At 40.9% G+C, this 17,500-nt stretch overlaps 1 protein-coding gene across 1 annotated transcript; it reads left to right on the top strand.

Moving 5' to 3' along the window:
• The first annotated feature begins 3,313 nt into the window (after nt 1-3,313).
• On the top strand, nt 3,314-15,339 carry LOC136178856 (presequence protease, mitochondrial-like). Its single transcript, XM_065953284.1, has 23 exons — nt 3,314-3,426; nt 4,281-4,377; nt 5,306-5,466; nt 5,811-5,937; nt 6,108-6,196; nt 6,436-6,564; nt 7,205-7,318; nt 7,511-7,607; nt 8,075-8,209; nt 8,471-8,609; nt 9,366-9,482; nt 9,602-9,731; nt 9,908-10,028; nt 10,931-11,007; nt 11,109-11,274; nt 11,534-11,634; nt 11,998-12,118; nt 12,211-12,261; nt 13,092-13,204; nt 13,362-13,465; nt 14,524-14,688; nt 15,006-15,108; nt 15,246-15,339. The coding sequence occupies exons 1-23, from the start codon at nt 3,326-3,328 to the stop codon at nt 15,337-15,339; spliced, it is 2,652 nt and encodes an 883-aa protein (XP_065809356.1). The 5' UTR covers nt 3,314-3,325.
• The last annotated feature ends 2,161 nt before the right edge of the window (nt 15,340-17,500 follow it).

The raw sequence follows: 17,500 nt of genomic DNA, 5'->3' as shown, positions 1-17,500 counted from the left end.
AGGTTAGACTCTGGAGAATTCATACAAAAGTACAATAAAATAGTACGCAGAAGTTTCAATTTGTGTTGCATCTGTGTATGTTTTACCAAGTGTTGTAGTCAAGACCACACAAACTGAGACCAAGACATACCTGAAATCAGAGTGCTCAGAGACCGAGACAAGACCAAGACCAAGGCAGGGCGGAGACCGAGATAAGACCAAGACCATAAATATAAATAAAACAATCATCATCTTGTGTGCAGGGGGCGTGTCACTCACTTAAACTGTAACACCCAGAAGGTTTCAGCAGTAACCGGGGGATATAAATCAAATCATGAATTTAAGTTTTTTAAATTCTTTTAGAAAGGGGCGTTTACCTTCTTATCACAGTAATGATGTGGAAAAATAGCCTATCAGTGGTAGTCTTGATGGGTAATGCTTTAAAATCCGAGACCGAGATGAGGCCGAGTAAAAATGCTTTAGATTACGAGAAGAGAGCGAGACCTTTAAAAGATCCAGACTGATTTTGAGTACTACAACTCTACAGTTTACCCACCTTCACTTCTTTATCAGGCACAAGTAAGTAGGCTCAGGACTGGTGAAATCAAACTTTGTAGTTATGTTTCAACAGTGAATAAAATATACAAAGCATTCATTATCAGGTATGTTCATATTCTGACTGAGGCTGGTTAAGTGTCCCTTCTCAGGTCAGTGGTTACACTAATGTGGGAAGGCAGCTTGAAGTGAGCACCTGCAATACAGGGCTGTCAAAATCTGAGAAACCACAGGGAGGCGTCAGAGTGCCACTGAACATCACCACCTTAAGGAAATGTGTCAATACACCTTTTTAAATGTGATCTTTGAATAAATGGTTTATATGAAATAGTAATAAGTTAGGACCTCACTAACCGAGACCAAGAAGTACCTGAGACAGGAGTGCTTCGAGATAAGACCAAGACATTTAGGGATCCAGACCAAGTCAAGACCAAGACCAAGGCTGGGCGAGACCGAGTGTACCTGTAGTACCCAGATGTTTGAATTTCGAACCAATAATAGTTAGTGAAGACTGGTTTAATCAAACTTTGTAGTAATGATGCAACAGTGAATACAAATATCTCAAGTCTCTGCAGTCATTATCAGGTTATTTTTTCAGTCTGGCTGAGGCTCGTTAGTGGAAACTGCAAAATGGCCGTTCTTTTTTTTTAAGTACAATAGAGTGACACCTAAACAGTCAAATAAGGAGTATGGTATTGGCTGAAACAGTGGATACTTTTATGAATGAGATACATTTCTAATGTGCAGCTATAAGTCCGACCTTTTAGAAGACTAACATCCCACCAATAAACGATCAATTGTTTCGATCCATTCAGTAAAAGTCTTTAAAACAAGACATCTTCTATCATTTTACTCTCCACTGAAAGTCTGTTTAAAAAGATAGGTCTTACATTGTTTTAAATTTTATTATTCATAGACTTTGTTACTTTGATTTTCAGATGCGGTGTCTTCCACATATCAGGAGCATAAAAACTTATTCTTCATCACTTTTTTTTTCTGATAATATTTCCTGCGGCCTTCAGCCTCTGTGCCTTCTAATTAGTATTGTGTTATGATGTTTTTAGATTATGATAATTCATGTTTTGAGATACCTCATTGTACATATTTCTATCAATTGGGTAGATGGTTAACGATACAGCACAGATAAGAGAACAAAAGTCATCACTAGCACTGACAGCCTTCATGACTTAAAGGTCACATATTCTCCTCCTCTTCAACCTGTTTAAATAAGTCTCAGAGCTCCACAAAACATGTCTGTGAAGTTTCTTGTTCTAAATCCACTCTGATCCTGTATTTGATCATGCCTATAAACCCCTCTATTTCAGCCCTGCTCAGAACAGGCTGTGTGTGTACGTGCGAGGGTGAAAGGTTAACAGAATGCCTGAGATCCATGTCTGCTGTGGTGCAAGGAAAACGAGAGGGACTGGTCAGAGGAATGTCCTACGTCCACATATGATATTGAAATCAAGAAATTTGGCTTTACTGGTTTCGTCAAAGTACCGTAGTATGCGAGTGCAGTGAAGAAAAGTATAATCAGCTTTCTGTAGAAACATGGAAAAAAAACATAGATGTTAACACATTGTCCCCTAATGACTTATAGAACTCAGCAGAGTCTCCAGGAGTCCAGTTAAACCCCTGTCCAGCATGTAGAGGCTGGACAGAGAGGCGTCAGAGTTCCACTGAACCTCACCACCATTGGAAGAGGTGTTTTCACATACTGGTGGTTCACATACTGGATTAAATACATTGACCTGACCTTTATTCCTTGTTTTTGACTATCAGATGGTCAAACCGATGATTGAAGCAGATCATTGATGTTGTCTTTAGACATACTTCACCTCAGATTGAAGTCATAATCCTGTTTCAAATACAAACCTACTGATTCCTACTGCTGCTTTAATTTACAAAGCCTTGCCTTGCAACAGTCGGTTTGATTACAAGTAATGAAAGAATTTGGATATGTAGTAGTAGTAGTAGTAGTAGTAGTAGTAGTAGTAGTTGTAGTACAACAATCAAAAATAGTTTTAAAAAACCTCACACTAACAGTTAAATGTTATCAGACCAATCCCTCACCAGGTACTAGCTGTAAACATAATTCCCATTTCAACAAAGTATTTGATTTGACCATGCGGCAACCAGTGTAGTGTTGAAAAATGAGGCCAATGTGGAAGTGCAAAATCCTGCAGTTCATCGAGTGTCCACTAGAGGCTGGCTCCAGGAACACCGGAATTCACATTCACACAACACATGCAAATAAAAAACTGTTTTTACAGCATGAATAAATATGTTAACAGCCTGGATTAGTTGTTGTCCACATGGGCACACACTGTACGGAGAGTGTATTTTTCTACAACAAATCCGATTTGAGGAACGATACGTGTCAACCATATTTAGCCAAGTAGCTGACATGATTGACAGGTGGGCGCGATGTGTACGAGGCTTAAAACCCGCCTCAGCTCCAGCTCTCAGTCTAGAAAGTTAGACTGAGACAGGATTTCCAGCATGGTGGCTGCTGCTGATGAGCCTCAGGAGCCCCTGCTGTAACAGATGGGTGACGTCACTCAGGCTTCATCCATTAATATTTACAGTTTATGTTTCATACACATAATCCTCCTACAGTTAAATAAAAAGCTAATTAGCTAGCTTATCTTTTAATAGTTTTACCGGTCAGTTTTAGAAGAGAAAATGACTTTCATATGATTGTTTCTTAATTCTTGGCTTGCTGATGAGCTTTATGTCTGACATGTTTTTTTGTTGTTGCCTCCCTTCGTAAACAGCCAGTGACTACACCATGTATCCGTTCTCAACCCAAAATGGAAAAGACTTCCAGAATCTTCTCTCGGTCTATCTGGATGCAGCTTTCTTCCCGTGTTTACGAGAGCAGGATTTCTGGTGAGTGGTGACTGCTGCTTCTCATATTTGTTTCATGTTTGTATTTATTTGACTTGATAGCATTGTAGCAAAAGTCAGCTTTTAAATATTCAGTGAAGATTTTGTCTTTATAGTCAGCTGTTAACTCTGTTAGTTGGACTGTTTGTCCTGAGGCTGGCTTCACACTAGGGGAGTTTAGGCCTGATTTTGGGCCTTTTATTTGTCCAAATAATCTTCAAGTGTGTGGTGTCAATACGATTATTTTACAGCTCCTGATCGAGTCAGAGCCTCCCCGATCTGGAATCCTAAATACAAAAACATGTTTGATATTTACCATTCCAGATCGGGCTGCCTCCGACTGAATACCTGCAGTAGCCAAAAAGAGAGCAAAGAGAGCATCACTTTTACAGCTCACAAACATGCCAGTGAACACAAACATAACTGTGCCCTGAGCCAAGAGGAATATAGAAAAAGAAGAGCAGCTTGAGTAACAACATGAGTGGCTTTTTAATGTCTCGACTGGCTTCCATATTTGTTTTTCTTCTGAAGTCACGTTTGATCACACGAGTTTCTGTGAGATCTCGTGTCTGTGGGATCACCACTGTGAACTCGTTTCTACAAACTGCAGGTGTGTGGTCTCACAGTCGGGTCAAATCGTCTAGTGTGTGCAGTCGGAGGATTATAATGTTTAGAATCATTTAGCTGTCCTTATGTCTTTGGTCTCCCACGTTTTTTAAATAGGTTAAGATCTGAATATTGTCGAGTGTGTAGCCAGCCTAAAAGAGTCCAAGACCTTTCTGATATCACTTGTTTGAAACAGTCGCTGATGAAATCTGCTCTTCACTAGTTCATTTCTGTTTGTGTTGATTTTGCAGGCAGGAGGGCTGGAGGCTGGAGAATGAAAACCCAACAGATCCCAACTCCCCTCTGGTCTTTAAAGGAGTGGTGTTCAATGAAATGAAAGGGGCGTTTGTAAGTCTACACTTTCTGAATCATAGTTTTATATGTAGATACAATATAGTGAAGTTTAAGTGTTCTTTTAAGGAGCTTCAGATATCTTATATTTCATGTTACCTAAAAGCACCTCATGGATTAAGTTTGAGAGTGAAGTGGTTCGTGGTAACTCCAAGAGTTTTTATATTTATACTCACTTTAAATATGTTATGACATCATGGAACAAAGTTAAAATTATGCCTGCTCACGGTTTAGTAGTTGGCAAAAAAACAAAACAACTCAGGCCCTGCTGTGTCCACCTAGGGTTTTTTTTTTTCAGGCAGAAAAGAGCTGGCTGTGCGCTGAGAATGAAAGCGCTGCACGTCCGTCCTGTCTCTATGACAACAGTCTGTTGACAACAGCTCCTGTATGACCGACACTGTTCCGTTGCTTTTCTCTGTTTGATTTTTATCTGTCACTTTGAGCATCAAACGGAGGATGATTGACCTCCAAATTTTTCCTGGATGATGAGCTCAATAATAATGACATCCCCGTTCTCACGGCTCCGATCAGACGCAGAGCAAGGACCCAACTGATGTACTTTATGATTGGCTGGTTGAAAGAAAAGCGCCGGTGACGTCAACAGCGGCCTCATAAAAAGTTGAAAGATTTGTAGTTTGAAGCGCTCGGAGCGGCCGCACAAATTAGGCAGAGCGTTCGGAAGAAAGGCGCTGGACGCTGCGCTTTGCTGCTGCTGCAAACGCTCTCTCCTCATTGGGAACAATAGAACAAAGACACTCAGAAAAAGCTAACAAAATCTATAAAATGCTCGGCGGACATGGGGCCTAATGCAACAGCAGTGAAACAAGTTCCAGATATGAGATGAACAGGTGACGTCAGATAAATGGTTTTGAAATAAGAGTGTGTCAGTGACTGTTTAACGTTTGATTGTGTGTTTTTTTTTTAGTCTGACAACGAGCGCGTGTACGCCCAGCACCTCCAGAACAAGCTGTATCCAGACCACACGTACTCTGTGGTGTCAGGAGGAGAGCCTCTAGCCATCCCTGACCTTACCTGGGAACAGCTCAAGCAGTTCCACGCCACGCATTACCACCCCAGCAACGCCAGGTACATGGACACACACACGTGTACACTGTGAGCCTAGAAGGGACAGGAAACTGTAAAGTGCTGTGAAGAAATGAGATGAGAGCAGGTGTTAGCCAGCAGAATCCTTTCTTTGTTACATTTAATAATCTCCTGCAGCAGAACGATGCAGGCTCACATTGACACAGTAGATATGAAACACAGGAAACATTAATAATTTGATGGTAACTGATGCTAGTTTGTCTTTTTCATGCTTTATCGATCTTATTTATTTCAGAATGATCATAATTCCTTAAAAATAATGTAACATGCAGGCTTTAAAATTGCTCAGAAAACACCCCTGAGAGTGTCCTCCATGTGCTCCTCAGGTTCTTCACGTATGGAGATTTGCCTTTGGAGCAGCATCTGAAGCAGATCGAAGAGGAAGCTCTGTCCAAGTTTGAACGCATCAACCCGAACACAGAGGTCCCCCCCCAGCCACACTGGAGCAGCCCTGTGAGTGTCATAATCCAGACCAGCATCTGTAACTTCTACTGATCAACAGATCTTAAAAACTACACCAACAATCTCAACAGCTGTTTATTATTGCACGCTTTTATATTAACACACTGAAATGCATTGATTAGTCGTTTTGATGTCGTCGTGAATCTCAATGGTTTCCCCAGAGAGAGGACCATGTGACCTGCAGCCCTGACGCTCTGGCTCCGGATCCGGCCCGGCAGAACACGCTGTGTGTGAGCTACCTGCTGGGAGAGTAAGACCAAAAATTATTTCTTTTTATTTTGCATTAAGATGGGAGAAGCCATAAAAAGAGCCTCCATCCTCCTCTTTATTCACTACATCTTGGTTGTCATGTCGACGGCTTTTTAAAGACTGAGAGCTTTACAGTACAGAAAGGATTCACTCAACAATTCTCTTCATTCAAAGTGAAGTTTTTAGCGAGTCCTATTGTTCAGAAATATTTAAAATCTCTTTGTTTTTTTCCCCGCGCAGCATCACTGACACATTTGAAGGATTCACCCTCAGCCTGCTGTCGTCTCTCATGATCTCTGGACCCAACTCTCCCTTCTACAAAGCTCTCATCGAACCCAATATAGGAACTGACTTCTCCTCTGTTGTAGGGTGAGTACGCAGGACGCAAAGTAACAAACTCTCACAAATAAAATGATCAGCAAGCTCAGAGGTTATTTAGAGCGACGGCTGGAGAAGCAGCGAGGACAGAAGTTTGGTTTAATGTGGAGGACTTCTCTGATCCAGAGGCTCAACGACGGTCCAGAACCATTTGATCTGTCAGTGCTGAGACAGCCGATGGAGACGACAGAGAGGGGCAGGAGAGGATGGGGATGATGCCCCCTGGAGGATTTGAATGTTATGGCTCTAATGTTTTAAAATAAACATCCTCATTTTGGCACGTTTGTAAATATTTTACAGCCAGCCGCTAAGATTTCAGTTATTGTCAATCCATGCAATTCTCTAAACACCAGATAAGCCAATAGAAGAATGTAGCTATGCATATTTCTAACACAAAATGTGGAATTTAAATTTAGATACTTTGTACTCTGGGGGTTTAGTTACTCTCTAAAGACGGGTTTTCATCTATATGATTTTGCTAAACTACTTAGATGACAACTTTCTTTTAGAAATGTCTATTAAAAGATAATTTAACATTTTAGTATATTGCTGCTGAGCTGTGATGCTCTGCCTCATGTGCTGCAGACAGCGCTCAGAGTACTGCATTGTTCTGAAATGTTGTGTTCTGCAGATATGACGGCAGCACCAAAGAGGCGTCGTTCAGTATAGGACTGCAGGGAATGGCCGAGGAGGACACCGAGAGAGTGAAGCAAATCATCAGCCAAACCATCAACGACATCATCGAGTAAGTCCCACGCTCCCTTTTGTATTTAAGACTTTAATATATGTTTACAAACCTGCTCTCTCTAAGTGTCAGCTTGTTTTGATAAAGCCATAAACTCTAAGGTCTACTTGCACATGAAGGATGATGAGTTGCTTGGTTACATGAAATTGAAACGGCACATAAGATAAAATGAGTCCTCGTCATCATCGACAGGAGCGGCTTTGAGGAGGAAAGAATCGACGCTCTCCTGCATAAGATCCAGATCCAGATGAAGCACCAGTCCACAAACTTCGGCCTGTCTCTGGCCTCGGTGAGTTCACAAACACAAGGACACTGCATGTATTTATAAACCTCTATGTGTGAGATATGTCAGGAAGAATGATGATGTTAGTTATGTTGTCTCTGCTGAAATCTTGTGTTTCTACCACTATATACTCTGTGTATTTCTATACAAATACAGAATGTTTTAAACATGTCTAAACGTATGAGATGAGCTTGTTTTCACAGCAGTTTATTTGCTGATTTCTTCCTTTTTTTGATGAGTTGCAGTAAACTCAATAATCACAGAGAGTATAATATTTAAAGGGATTACACATGTGTATGAGAAGTAAAGTTTTAATTACTATACATCAATGTAAGAGTCAAACAGGACACTTAGATTAGTTTTATTTTGTCAGTAATGTTATAATTGCTTTGTGGATTCTGCTGCATGTTTCACATGTCGGTTTCATTATTCATGGCTGTTTGTGTATGTATATACATTTTAGTTTTTTCTAGTACATTGCGTCATCGTGGAACCACGACGGCGACCCGGTGGAGCTGCTGCAGATCAACGACAGCGTTGCCAAGTTCAAACAGACCCTGAAGGAAAACCCTCGCTTCCTCCAGGACAAAGTCAAGCACTACTTTAAGGTGTGTGACACTGGGAAAGTACTTTTCTTCAAAACATCCAGAAATATGTGAAAAAAAGGTTTAAAAAAAATACAAGAATAAACCTTTTACAAGTCTCACTAATGTTCTCTGTAGGGGGAAATACTCGGTCTGCTCTTAAGGTCAACCTCAGCAGCCCTGGAGTGTTTTAAGATCATGACAAAAAAACATGAACTTTTAAGGTTTTCTGTATCATTTGTGTTTTTTCTCTTCCTCTTCAAATCCCCATTACCCCCCCTACAGGAGAACACACACAGACTGACCCTGTCCATGAGTCCGGATGAGGTCTACTTGGAGAAACAGGCCAAAGCCGAGGAGGAGAAGCTCCAGAAAAAGATCCATGCTCTGTCAGACAGCGACAAAAAAGACATCTATGAAAAAGGTACAAATGATTGAAACTGCTCCACGGAGGAAATCTGTGTTTCTCTGCTTCTGTTAAAACACTTTCTGAGCTTGACTCTGTGAAATCACACAGAATTGTCTGAAGCAAACAGGCTTTTATTGGCTGCTTGATTGATTTGATTGAAGCCCCAAAAAATCCAATAAACCATCAGATTAACACAATAACTGGGAAAAAAACATCAAGCGCTGCAATGTGACTGTATACAGAATATATTCATGTTGACCTGTTCTAGATAGATTTAGTCATATAGTGTTACAATGCTGCATGTTCAAACTAAACATAGGCAGAGTTATAGAGCATGAGGTAAACATATGTTGGAGTAATCCCAGGATGAGTCAGCAGAGGGCGCTAAACGGCTTGAGGTGTTTTTTATTGACACCAGTATCAGATAAATAAGATGTTTTTTGAGCTGCAAATCATTCAAAGCTGCTCTATAAGTTTTCAAAGACAGACAAAAGTGTTACTGAATTGAGTCTCATTTGCCAGTTTTAGTCCGAGGGGGTGAGGAGTTGCCTTAAATATTAAAAACCGTCTTTGAGGGGACTTGTTAGAAACATTAAAGTACAGAGATTTACTGATGGAAAACCATAAAAGAACATTTCACCTGCATTCACTTTTCTGTTTATGACCCAACCAGTAAAACTTGTTGAAACATTTCAGAAGGATTTGATTGAGGCACTTCTGATTGAACTGTCTGTTTCATATTCATGTTCTTCTTCTTCTTCTTGGGAAAAGGTCTGGAGCTGCTGGCTGCTCAGAGCAAAACGCAGGACGCCTCCTGTTTGCCGGCGCTGAAAGTGTCTGACATTGAGCCCACGATCCCTGTTACTCCTGTTCAGATCAGCACAGCAGGTACGGCCCAGTGTCCGCTCTACACAAGTTTATAAAACATTATACACAACAAGGAAGAATCATCTCAGAGTGTTGTGGTTAAAACCCCTTAAAATGTTTCCTCTCCTTGTCTCCTTCAGTCGGTGTACCGGTGCAGTACTGTGAGCAGCCCACCAACGGGCTAGTTTACTTCAGAGCCATGTGCAGTCTCAACACACTGCCGGAGGACCTCAGGCTCTATGTCCCGCTCTTCTGCAGCGTTGTCACCAAGTAAGTTCACCTGACAGTCGATTGGACCAGAGCAAGATTTCAAAATGTGTCACCTGGTATATGAAAAGTTTGAAGATATTATGCTTTATTGATCTTTTCTGTATTTGTGTAAGGTTTGGACAGGTGGTGTTTGAAAGCATTTTAAAGATTGTATGTGTGTCTGTTTGTTAAATCAGGATGGGCTGTGGAGGTCTGGACTACAGACAACAGTCCCAGCAGATGGAGCTGAGGACTGGGGGCATGTCTGTCTCCACCCAGGTCGTCCCTGACTCCACCCAGCTGGACATGTACGAGCAGGTCAGTACCAGCTTACTGTGTTTGAAAAGTCTTACAAATATATGGATAGAAGTAATGTTTGGACAGAGACATTTCTGGACAAGAATACTTTAGATGATGTAGGGAGTGAGTCTGAGCCTGAAGGCAAAGCTCTCCATTTACCGGTCACCTATGATCATGAGCTATGGGTAGTGACCGAAATAATAAGATGGTGGATACAAGCGGCTGAAATGAGTTTCCTCCAGAGGTCGGCTGGGCTCAGTCTTAGAGAGAGGGCGAGGAGCTCAGACATTCTGGTAGAGCTCAGAGTAGAGCCGTTTCTCCCTCAAATCTAAAGGAGCCAGTCGAGGTGGTTCGGCCATCTGATTAGGATGCCACCTGGACGCCTCCCTTTGAGGTCTTCTGAGCACGCCCCAACTGGGAGGAGACCCCGGGGTAGACCCAGAGTTTACTGGAGGGATTACTGTGTATATCCCCACTGGCCTGGGAACACGTCAGAATCCCTCAGGAGGAACTGGGGAGAGAGAAGTCTGGGTTGAATTACTACTGCTGCCACAGAGACCTGACCTTTGATAAGTGGAAGAAAATGGATGAATGGAGTAATGAAGTATGCTGCTCCATGTCAGGTTCCTTCATATATGACATCACATGTAATTTAGTAACTTTATTCTATATTAATTAAATGTTTGTTCTTTATTATGATGATTCTTGTGCATTGTGGAAACCCATCTTCTTTCTGCTGCGTCGTCTTCAAAAATCAAATGTCTCCTCAAAGCTGCAGAAATTGAAACTGAGTGATCGTGTGTTACATAAACAGAGGTTGTGATTTATCTTGGTTCAGTGTTTAACTGCTGCTGGTTACATTACATCGGTATAAAACAGGTAATCAAAGAAGAGTCTTGTCTCTGTGTTCTCTGTTCCAGGGTGTCCTCCTGTCCTCCTCCTGCCTGGAGAGAAACCTTCCTCACATGTTTCATCTGTGGAGCGACATATTCAACAAGTACGTCCTCCATCACTTCTTATAAACTGAGAGAAAATGTGTCCTGAAATTCGAGGAGGCTGAGAAGACAGCTCGATATTTTTCTTTTTTTTCCACTACAGCCCCCACTTTGACGAGGTGGAGCGCCTGAGAGTGCTGGTGATGATGTCAGCACAGGAGTTAGCCAATGGGATCTCCTACTCGGGCCACATGTACGCCATGACACGTGCAGGCCGTCACCTGACTCCAGCAGGAGACCTCAATGAGACGCTTGGTGGGATGGAACAGGTATGCACCTGGAGTGTTGATCCTAAAAAACTAAAATGATAGTGTCTGACTCCTGCACGTCAGCTTTAAGAAGTGTTGTCATAGTGATTTAAAGCTTGAAGTAAATTACGCAGACGCAGATTCAAGACATACAGTATAGCATGATTTCTTTCTGACAAGCGGAGACAATTTCATTTGTTCCTACTTTGTGCAAGAGGTTTTTTGTTTTTCCATTCTCTCGCTTCATATTTTATCCATCTTTTATCAATGATTACTTCAGGTGAAGTTTATGAAGAGGGTCGCTGAGTTGTCCGACCTCAGCCAAGTCATCCGAACGCTCGTCAGGATCAAGAAGCATCTTCTCAACCCGGACAACATGAGGTGAGATGTTACACCTGAGGAGAGGTTTTCTTTTAAAAGGTTTTGTTTTGGGGCTTTTTGGGCCTTTATTTTAGAGACAGGACAGTGGACAGAGTCAGAAATCAGAGAGAGAGAGAGAGAGAGAGAGAGTGGGGAAAGCAGGAAATGAGCCACAGGTCGTCCGCTTGGAGGACTACAGCCTCCACACATGGGGCGTCCACTAACCACTAGGCTATGGTCGCCTCCATGGTGATAGATTTTTGAATGATGAAGAGATAGTGACAGTATTCTGCAGTTAATGTTATTTTAATTACTGCAACATGGTTTCAATATAAAGGGTCTGTTTGTAACATGCTCGTCAATGTAAATGTTTGTCTCTTACAGGTGTGCGATCAACACTACTCCACAGAAAATGTCGGACACGGCAGCACAGCTGGAGAGCTTCATGAAGGACGTGGCTGACAACAGAAAGGAGCGCAAACCGGTCAGAAGTAACATTATTGAGGTAAACTATCAACAAACAAATCAAAACATGAAAGCAGGCAGAATAATTCTTAAAATTAGATTTTAATATTCTCTTGATTTTTTTTTCTAAAGAGGCCTCTCGACCCATCGGATGTCTCGGGGCTGAGCCGGAAACTCATCTCTGTAAGTTTTCAGGAACATCTTACATTTCTCTGTTTGTTTGCTCGCTATGTCAGTGGTTCTCAACTGGTGGGTAGGGGCCCATAAGTGGGTCACAGAGCTGTTTTCAGTGGGTCGTGACTGAGTTCCTAGGGGAAAAAAATGGTGTCAAAAAGTCTGTAAAGTTCTATGTTCTGTATCTTTGTTCTGTCACATCTTTTGAAACATCTTTCATTGAAAATAAACCTGATAGGTTGAACAATATCAGAAACTCTGGTCGCAGGAGGAGATGGTGGTGAGTCCTAAAGCTAAACCCATTAAGAACCACTCCTCTAAATATATCCCTGCCATAGTGAGTTCACATTATATTAAAGGCAGAACCGTCTCTGCAGATTAAAGAAGATAAAATAATGGAAAAGATGAAGAAAGGCCGTCTTATAGAAACGCAGAAATACAGATTTTAAATTCAAAAATCTTTGAAGAAGCAAAATAACACCAACACAAAACAGTTGATCCTTTGATTTCAATAGTTGTGAGATCACCTGTAATTTTATTTTGTCCTTTATTATGAGACATTCCTTCAAAACAAAGTCCTGTGCATGCATGAGATTATAAATATAACGCTTATTTGTTTTTTTTTAATACCTGAGTACAATATTCCACCAGTACCTCTCAGCTCTCTTTTAACCATAGTTTACATCTTATTGTATAATATAACTGTTTTGTTTGTATATATACTGGTGGGTTTAGTATTTGTATATGTTCTATATTTAACTACTTCTCTACAGGTGTGCTCCGACAGGTTTTTGTTGTACTTGTACAGTGACAGTAAAGATCATCTTCTCTGATTTCAGGAGCAAAACTTCCAGCCGTGTCAGATGAAAACGTTCTTCCAGCTTCCCTTCCCTGTTCACTTTATCAGCGAGAGTATTCGTACGGTACCCTTCTCCCACCACGACTACGCCAGGTAACCACACCTGTACCTGGCAGGGATGAGTGACAGCACTTCCTTTAAAAGTCTGATTTACACGGACAGTTCTTTGTTGGTCTCCTTTTTTCTACGTGTAACTTTTAGTTCATCTAAAGTGTAATAAAAACTTTTTGTTTCCTTTTTTCTCTTAAAGTTTGTGCATCTTGGCGAGGATGATGACGGCTAAGTTTCTGCATGGAGAAATCAGGGAGAAGGGAGGAGCCTACGGGGGCGGGGCCAGGATGGGAGGAGGTCTTTTGGCTGAAACAAGTTTAATATTTTATATACACTCAGGCTTTCTTGAACCTTAGAAAACGATGTGCATTTTGGTTAATAGGTGTATTTAATGGAATCTAATACATACAAAATCTCCGTACTTATGAAGGAGTAGAGGTAGATTCTATAAAAGGGGGCAGGCTGGGTTGTCTTCAAGATATGAATTTTGTTAAAGGTCACATATTCTCCTCGTCTTCAACCAGTTTAAATAAGTCTCAGAGCTCCTCAAAACGTGTGTGAATTTTCTTGTTCTAAATCCACTCTGATCCAGTATTTGATCATGTCTATAAACCCCTCTATTTCAGCCTTACTCAAAACAGGCTGTTTCTGTGTCTGTACCTTTAAATATGTAAATGAGCTCTGTTTGACCACACCCCCTCTCTGGAAGTGCTCGGGTGTCTCTGGCTTTCTCGCTACCTGCTCTATTGTTTACGGTGAGAAGGCAGACTCAGAGGGCAGAACAAACACCTAGCTGTGGGAGTGTCACCCACCTGGGGGAGGGGCTACTGCCCTTTGTGATGTCATGAAGGGAAAATCTCTAAACGGCCTGTTTGAGTACACATTTTCTGAAAAGTGGAGCAGGCAGAAGACGGAGAGGATGGACTTTTCTCATCATTGGGGGGTTTGTAGATGGACTAGAGACACATAGAAACATGGTGAAGAGGATTTAACAGAATATGTGACCTTTAAAATGTATTTTAAATCAAGTTTTGGAGAAAGAAGCGAAAGAACCAAAGTTGCAGCAGCACTTATTTTGTTCTAATCGCATGAAATTTGAGTTGATTTGCTGAAAGACATTTGTTGCCAGCTTCTAAAATGTGACCTCTTCTTCCTCCCTTTGTCCAAAATGCTAAATATTTATCTTCCAATAATATTCAGACGATCTGTCTGGAAAAAAAGAGACACAGAAGACTGAACAATTTACTAAGGGAAGCCATCATGGGGCGTTTTTGGCAGTCATAATAAAATATTCCAAATGACTTCTACATTTAAAAAGAATCTTCTTTGAGATGAACAGTGTGTCGTTGATTTTGTATTTCTTTCTCGTACTTCTCTAAGGGATCCAAACTCAGTGCAGACCTTGTCTGCGTTTCGTCGAGGTGTGGACTGGGCGAAGTCGGGACAGTTCACCCAGCAGGACATCGATGAAGCTAAACTGTCAGTGTTCTCAGCTGTAGACTCGCCTGTGGCCCCCGCGGACAAAGGTGAGGAACGACTGAGTGATCCCTCCAGCTGCTGTCAGGATGCGTCACCTGATCCTCCTCCAATCAGATCTCTGGAGCTTTAACATCTCAGTACATCACTGACAACTTCAACATTAGAAGTCTTTAACGGAGGTTAAAAGCTTTTAAAGGATTAATGAATAAAATGATGAGTAAAAAGTTGAATTATAAGCAAGTTCAGATATGAAGAGATCTTCATTAGTTTTATTAACTTAGTCTCCGTCTCTGTTGTAAAGCCGTCACTGTCTCCACTTTATCTCTTAGCCGTCTGGTTTGTTCACTCTGTGTTTGTGTTGCAGGAATGGGTCGCTTCCTCAGCGGAGTCACCGATGAGATGAAGCAGAATCACAGAGAAAGACTTTTTGCTGTCACTCACCAAAGTCTGGTGGAAGTGGCTGAAAGGTACAAACTTTATGTCCCCTTACATAACTCAGAAATGAAGAGAAGGAGAAGCTAAAAGAAAAAACAGACTGACAAACTGTTCCCGTTTATTCCCACATCAAGTGTTAACTCATGTCTTGTTTTCCCCCTCGCTGCAGATACCTCGGCGTCGGTCAGAGGACGTGTGGAGTTGCTATCTTGGGTCCAGAGAACGAGGCGATTAAAAAAGATCCCTCATGGATCGTAAAATAATCCAGTCTGTAGGTAACTTGTGATTTAAATACTCAACTGGACTTCTGGAGAATCACAGCTGCACGACTTCTTCTGTACTGAATGCTGAAAGTCTACGGTTAGGATTTTTTATTAAAGAGTCAAAAAGCTGAAGCGCACAATATCAAGAGGAGGACTGAGAGCTGCTGTCATGGTTCAGATACGTCTTCATTCTGTATATATTTAATGAAATATATGATCATGTTGGAATACACTATGTGAGTGAGCTCTTCTTTTTGGGATCATTGTAAAAGTATCATCAAGAGATATATCATTTATATAAACTTCAATCAGGTGTTTTTGTTTTTTTCTGCAGGATACAAATGACTTTCTTCCTCTGTGGTTTACTCTGGGAAACTCAGAGCAGAGGAAGAACATCAGAGCCATTCTGTCTAATTCAAACAACAAACTGAGTCATGTGCAAACACTCAGTCAGGTCATGTTGGTCTTTGTGGGGGCGCAGGTAGTCCAGTGGTTTTTGTGCACGCCCCATGTATGGAGGCTGTGGTCCTATTTTCCACAAATTTCACATTTTCATTGGTTCCTCAGTTAGGAAGTGATTGAACATGAATTATGATCTTAATATGTTTCCCTCAGTACGACCCTTATGAGGTAGAAGTAAACAAAAGCATATCAAGATCATAACTCATGTTCAACAACTTCCTAACTCTCTATCAATGAGCTGTAATCAGGAAGGTAATGAGAACAAACTCTTAGATAATGACCTGTTAACTATAGACTATGGTCATGTAGATAAAGTACTAATAAGTGCTTCATAATGACTAATAAGCAGCCAGTATGCTACTAGTTAGCATGCTAATAAGCCGCTAGTTAATGTTGAATATTATGACCTTAAATTGAAGTTTTAACAATTATTTTTCAAGTCTTTGAACACCACAGGTGAAATCAATTTCCCTCCATTTTATCGTGTTGGAGGCACAAATCAACAGATTTAAAACTCAGGGTGAATAAAACCAAAGAATTGCTGCAGGTCAACACATCTGGTGAGATGATTGAGTTTTTAAAATCAGACACTCTAACCTCAGTTCCCTTTTCTAAAATCCTAATTAACTGATAAATAAAACAGAGTCACACGTCTTTGCACACAATAAATGTTTTATTACTCTGACAGGACGGTCACATCTCACTGCCGGCACATGAAGGTAAAATGTTGCTCCACTTCCAAAACTACAGCAACAGCAGGACCCTACTCACAAACACCACTATAGAGATGTCACACACACACACACACACACACACACACAGAAAGCCCAGAGTGGATAGAAACAACAAAGGCAATATTAATTTAAAGGATTTTTTAACATTGATATCATTTAAAAAAAAGTCACCATTGTAGGCTCTAGGGTCACCGAAATATTTCATCACACATAAAGTAAATCATGCTTAACGCTTTTACATTATGTGTGCTGTGAGTTTGATGGCACTACAACATGTTATAGTGTAGTTATTACTTATTTAATTACCATATTTAATGATAAAAAAATCACTAAAATTACATGAAAGCCCTTTATCCAAAGCAACGTGATGTAGTTTATAGAGCAGGAGGACATTTATTCATAATGGGTTTTTGTTTTACCCTACACCTTACAAAAGGGATTTTATTGAACATTGGATTATTTATAGGCTATTGAAAAATCCTCAATTTGTTTTTAAAGTATTATTTTCCAATCTGAGAAATGTAGTATGAAAAACGTGAGATCACATTTGTGTAAAATGATTTTCATGACACTACACCTCTCCTGGGTGAAGTTATTGAATATTTCTGTATCATATTTTTTCAGTATTGCAATTTGCAGACGGTCCCTGCGCATTCGAGCACCAGCCGGCTCGACTTAGAGGCCAATGCAAGTTCCCCAGCGCGGAGGACGACTCGTTTTGAGGAAAATACGAATGTAGCTCGCAGTCTATCTTGTTGTGATTGCAGAGAGGTGTCGGTTTTGTAAGAGCAATGTTCCACTGATGAGTTATTGATCCGGAAACGCTGAATCTGTGAATATATTTCTAAGTGTATCCCTTGCGCCAAAACAGATGACAAGACTTTAACATCTGTTTTAAATGTCTTTCTGAGACAATATAACGGTGACGGTGCACAAGCAAAGCAGTTCTGTCCTTGTAATTAAGT

The sequence above is a fragment of the Labrus bergylta genome, chromosome 4 (genome assembly GCF_963930695.1).
Source record: "Labrus bergylta chromosome 4, fLabBer1.1, whole genome shotgun sequence".
Classification (NCBI taxonomy): Eukaryota; Metazoa; Chordata; class Actinopteri; order Labriformes; family Labridae; genus Labrus; species Labrus bergylta.
The sequence above is the reverse complement of the archived record's forward strand: the minus strand, read 5'-3'. Positions and strand labels throughout refer to the sequence as shown.